At 40.3% G+C, this 5,850-nt stretch overlaps 1 protein-coding gene across 1 annotated transcript in view; it reads right to left on the reverse strand.

Annotated features, from left to right (window-relative positions):
* Nucleotides 1-209: 209 nt before the first annotated feature.
* The window catches only part of LOC112155315 (matrix-remodeling-associated protein 5), a 21,078-nt gene continuing 15,437 nt past the window's right edge, over nt 210-5,850 (reverse strand). The window contains exons 11-12 of the mRNA XM_024286853.2: nt 4,347-4,568; nt 210-4,179 (exon numbers count right to left, since the gene is read on the reverse strand). Of these exons, the coding sequence (XP_024142621.1) occupies nt 2,170-4,179; nt 4,347-4,568 (2,232 nt within the window). The 3' untranslated portion in view covers nt 210-2,169. The remainder of the gene's footprint in view (nt 4,180-4,346; nt 4,569-5,850) is intronic.

Below are 5,850 nucleotides of genomic sequence, written 5' to 3' on the forward strand. Positions count from 1 at the left end.
AAAAAAAAAAAAACAAAAAAAAAAAAACAACTTTTGGTTATTCATTTATTTGTTCAAACCAAGTCTAGTTATAATAATACAGACATAGCACACCATTAAATAATTAAAGTACTGTTTAGGTAAAAAAAAAAAAAAATAGGTGTCTTTAAAAAATTATTATATGACAAATAATTTAAATGTACAATAGAAACAAGACAATAAAATACCTGTTTTTTTTCTTGGCACAATTTTGGGTCGAGCCTGTGAGGCATTTAAACAAGCTTTAGATATAAAATAATGATGACAACTCTTCAAAGACCAGGATACAGCTGTGTGTATAGTAGTGCTTTGGACCAAATCATCTTACATTGTAAAAACAAGACTCGGTGATGCATTTCTTATCAAGATAAGTAGCAAAACAAAGAAACTATTTGGGTCCTGAAGACTGTTTTTTACTGAGTCAAACAAAGAAGTCTTCCGTTGTCTGTTAGGAAATCACTGAAGTAATGCTTGGAGGTAATTACACTCCACTCTTGACTGCTTGTGAAAATTACAGATTTGCTACATCTGCAACACAGCCCCGAATCAAACCTCTAATAACAGGTAGTTAGCAAATAACAACACTAAAGAAAATGCCATGGTTACATCTCTCTGCAACATTTTCACAAAGAAAAACCTGGTAGAATGGAATAAACAACACAGTTTGGTTTTTGAATGCACAAAAAGAAGAAGGTGAAAGACAAATAGGTTCTGTTTGTTGCAGACATGTTTTTTTTTAAAAACTGTGCTTAGTGTGGAAAAACATGATAATAAATGCATTATATAGGCCTTGCATCATTAGTTATCATCTGGATTGAACATAAAAATTGTCAAACAACCACTTAAATCTTCAAATGAGGACAAAAATCAAAACGGATTTGTGTTTTATACATAAATAACAAACTAAAGTTTTTTTTTCATTGTGAGAGTATTAATGTTCAATGTTTTTGCATAGTAAAGTAATAAAGCTGTAAGAAACAAACTTCAATTAGGTGATATCCCAGGATACGATCATATATCCCCAAATCCCAGCGAGCTGCAACCTAAATGTTCATCAAATTCTTCAGGTGACTGCACGGTGGCATTTGTAATCAGGAAACGGCAGTTGTATTTTATATGCTGGGCAGTGGCTGCGGTGGATTTAAAAAAAGGTAAAAATTTACCACGACCAAAAGATTTTTTTTACATAGGTCAGTAGTTTATTTGGTTTAATTGGTATTAATATTTGGTGGTTAAGCAGTGACAGCTTAGTGACAGATATTGCAATAATCGACTAATAGGAGGGGGTCCAAGGTCCCAAAAATTATCTGATGATCGGACGATTTTAGACTGCTACCCTCCAGCTACTACCCTGCTGATGGACCCACTGCCACCATCAGAGGACTAAAGGTCAATCTGGCAATCCCAGCCACCGTAGGTCCAAATGGGGAGATGGCATTGATGCTGCTCAAAACTCATCATGGCATCTATAGCACCACAGTGACTTTTAAAGACTAGTGGTGCGAAATGGCCCATTTTTATATACCCCCGGTATGTAAAACCATGTGGCTGATGGCACTTGATATGGACGGCCGCCGTCAGAGCTGCTGCTGCCCGGTGATCCAGCTGCCACCATCAAGCTGTCACCCAACTTCATAATGACGTCATCCCCACCTGGCTGCCGTTGTTTGCATTTATAACCATGCCAAACATTTTCAAAAAAATCCGGCAGCTAATCTTGAAGATGCTGCCGATGCCTCCCCATTGCAATTGCATTTGTGACTAGAGTATTAAATTATTTCCAGCTAAAAATTGCTTTGTTTTTTTATGTAAATAATAACTTAAAAAAATATGAATCAAATAAAGTGAAAATAAGAAACAAAGGTGCAAATGTGCACCTACAAATAAAATACATACAGATTGAGCAATGCTGTACCTGAAAGAAAAATATTCAACCTCTGGCAAAAAAGTCAAAAAACAGACATTTTTTCTGAGTTGTGTCTATTAGATTCCGCAGAGTCTTGGGTTCAGAGCTTTGCATGTTTCTGGGGGGCACAAGTGACACTTTGCATTACCATGTGTAGAGGTCATTCAGCATTACAAGCACTGGTGGCGTGCGTGTGTCTCGGTTGTATGTTTGCATGTCAGCTTCCATCTGCTGGGTTTGGTCCATTATATAACATGCAGATAAGTTGCCTTGCTGTCTGTTCCGATTACATTTTTAGCAGTGCATTTGTAAAATCCAGTGTCCCTGTGTGTCGGGTTCTGTATCACCAAAGAGCCCTGAGGGTTGAGATAGTTGTTGCCATAAATGCGAGGTTGACCCATCATCCTCAGCTGTGTCAGGTCAGGTGTTTCCCAGGTGACTGTTGCCTTGGGTGTTGCTATGGTCAGACAGGGCAGCTCCACAGCAACTCCAACGTGAGTGTAGGTCATAGGGGAGGGACCTTTTGTGATGCGGGGTGGGTAGGCAATGACAATCACGGGAACTGTGACGACTGAAACGGTGGAGGAGTCGTTGGTGGAGGATCTGCAGGTGTAGGTACCTCGATCAAACACAGACGCCTGGTTCACTATGAGAGTTCTATCTTCTTGCAAAATGAAACGGCCGGAGTCATCCCTGTTACCCCTGGACAGCACCTTTCCAGCAGGCGTAGTCCATGACAGAAAAGCTTGACTTGAGGAAACGGGGCAAGTAAGGCGGAGGGTCTCTCCACTGATGATGCTGACGAGAGGGGCAGTTCTATAGCTCACTTTAGGCTCTGAGACTGGTCCAAAGACAGGGGGGGACTTTACTGGCTGAGGAACCACAGGGGAGCTCACACCCCTCTGAAGGTACAAAGGTGAAAGTGGTTGTGGTTTTTCCTGTACCAGTCCGGTTTGCACTAATCTGAACTCCCCCCGTGGCTCTGAGATCTCAAGCTCCACCCGAGTCACTGTTTCTCCTCCTTTGCTTGTTACCACACAAACTAAAGTCCCACCATCACTCATCTGCACACCCCGAATTTCTAAAGAGCCGTTTCGGTGCACAACAAGTCGGCTACCATAAAAAGGGGCTGGCAACATACCATTGCCAGGAAGAAGCCAGGCCTGATGTAGGGGAGGACTTCCTCTGTATGGACATGGCAGAAGCACTGTTTGACCTTTAACTGCCTGCTTTTTTGTTGTTGTCGCCACACCCACTACTGTGTCAGTGTGACCACTAACACCATCCCTTCTGTTATTGTCATTTGTCCCTCTTAGTCCACTATTTCGGCTAAAGTGGTTTCCTCTGAGAGTTCTTGGATCAGATTTTTGACTGGAAAAGCTAACCCTTAAGTTTCCAACATTTCTTGAAATATCATTTAACCTACCACTGTCTTTGCTGGTACTGCCATCACTGCTAATCCTTTCTGCAGCTAACTCATTGTTAACGGTCTCTGGTTTTGTTTCCCCAGTTTGTCCTCTAATTGTTTCATGACTGTTACCCGATCTACTGCTGCTCACCGACCCACTGCTTTTAATGCCACTATTGTCTTCTTTAATACCTACATCCTGTGCCTTGTTTCCAGCAAAACGTATTCCAGTGTTACCTCCACTGACCAGCCTATTAAATCCTCTTTGAACATCACTTCTGAGGGTTGGATAGAACCCACTAATAGCTACATTAACACCATTATTTGGTGATATATATCTTGTTCTACCAAAAGTATTGCTATTGGTGTTGTTGGTACTGTGCAACTTATTTGAAATGAATCTATGCCCAGTTATCCTTGGATTGTCAATATTATCTCCTGGCCTAATGGCCTGTGTGTTGCCATGCTGATTTATACTCCAACCTCTTTCTCCTGTTTGACCATAGAGTCCAAAAGTCGGGGCCTCAATGTCCAAGCTCACTACTTTACTCCTCTCCCCAACCGAATTGATCGCTCTACATGTATAGTTTCCTGAGTCACCCTTTTGGGCCGAACGAATCTGCAGAGTTCCATCTGAAACCACCACGGCACGTCCTGAATAAAAGCCAGACCCCAAACTCTGTGGTATGGCACGGTGAGTTGGTGAAAACCACATCACTTTTGGGACAGGGTTTCCCGTAGCCAGGCAGGGTATTGTGACAGTTGCTCCCTGTTGCGCTTTAATGATGCTGGGCCTTCTGTCTTCTGTAAAGGTTGGCGGAGATGTCATCGTGACCTTTACTTTGACCTTAAAAGTGTGAATAAAATATGGGATTATGAGCAATTTAGTCTCAGAAAGTACACGTTTTTACTTTTAATCTTTTTAAAAATAATCAACTAAACCAGATTTTTGGAAAAAGTTATTTAATTAATTTATTTTTAAGAGTATTTTCAAAATAAAATCTAATATCTTACCTTCATGGTGTCTTGACCCTCCTGGTTCTCCGCATAGCATGTGTACTCGCCTTCTTCTTTGATCCCCACTGCTGGAACCAGTAATGTCCCATTGTCAAACACAGTTAGCCGTCGGGATCGCAGCCCTCTGCCTTCTCCATTTAACACACTGTTCACCATGGTTCCATCTGGCAGGCTCCACTGAACAACTGGGTCAGGCAGGCCGAATGCCTGGCAGTCCACCTGCAGAAACCAGTATCATTATTGCATTTAAAGCTTTTATTTTCTCCTGTTTTTGTTATTTAACAGAAATTGTGTTACTCTTTTGGAAAAAGTAAAGGTGTGACAAGAAACGCCTCCAACCAGCAATTAATTTAACCAGCTAATTTATAAATTTAAGGTTACACACTCATAAACAGAGTTCTTTAAGTGGTAGTCTTGGTTTTTAGATTTATGTTTTTGAGGCTTTTAAAAATTGTCGCACTTCATCAACGCTGTTACCTAACAGTCTGAAATATATATATTGTTTGAAAAATAGGTTCTGTTGGATTTAGTATAGATAAAATGGAAATTTAAAGTTTCATTGCTCTCACTGGGAACAAGGGACTCTGTAGTTCTGTCAGTGGAGGTAGTCGGTGACAACGGCCTGCTACTGTATAAGTGCGGCTCTGCTGACAGACGACTCAGCTGAAAGGAAGGCCACAGTTGCCAGTGATGGGTCGGAACTTTGACAGGGTTCTTTTCTCCACCGTTGTCCCTTGAGAGTTGAGCTCAGAACCAACCATTGAGGTATTGACACTAGTTCCTCTAAGAATGATAAAGAATGAAATAAAATATAAAGACATTTCAGTTATGTGAAGTTTTGTATTTTCCTAAACAAGTCCATAAATAAAGCAGATTCCAAAGTTAAACCCAGTTATTTAACGCTGTATTTCTTGCCTCCATACATTTTTTTTGCTATTACTATATTTAAACGCTGTTTTTAGATAATATTTATATTTTTCTGGCAGAGTTGTGTTTTAAGGTGCAGCAAACCCAGAGTAATGTTCCCAAGTAAAGGCAGTAAGTTTGTCCCTCCACACTGCTATGCACACTAATCCTGTCCTCTATCTGTGTTGCTAAACTCATGAACATTAACATACCCAATGTGAGAGAGGACTTTTCCTGCTCAGCACTTCCCCAGTTGCATGCTTAATAAAGCATTTTACATTTTGTACCTGGAGTCACTTTTGTCCTGGAAAAGTAATCGATGATCTTAACTTCCTCCATTTGCATACATTCTCAGACAGTGTGTGTCGAGGTACATTTTTTTAAGTGATTTTTGCAAATTTTGTTTATCTCACAAACATCAAATCTTATCATACATATCAGTAACAGGAAATTGTCATTGCTGTCAGTATTTATTTTTCAGTAGTGCACAAAATACCCGTCGGTTTTTGCTATGATACATTTTCATCATCATGTGCTGTGGAGCTCAAATTTTAATATCCCCACTCACTAGCCTGTTTTTTTTTTTTTTTTTTTT

The sequence above is a fragment of the Oryzias melastigma genome, linkage group LG21 (assembly GCF_002922805.2).
Source record: "Oryzias melastigma strain HK-1 linkage group LG21, ASM292280v2, whole genome shotgun sequence".
NCBI lineage: Eukaryota > Metazoa > Chordata > Actinopteri > Beloniformes > Adrianichthyidae > Oryzias > Oryzias melastigma.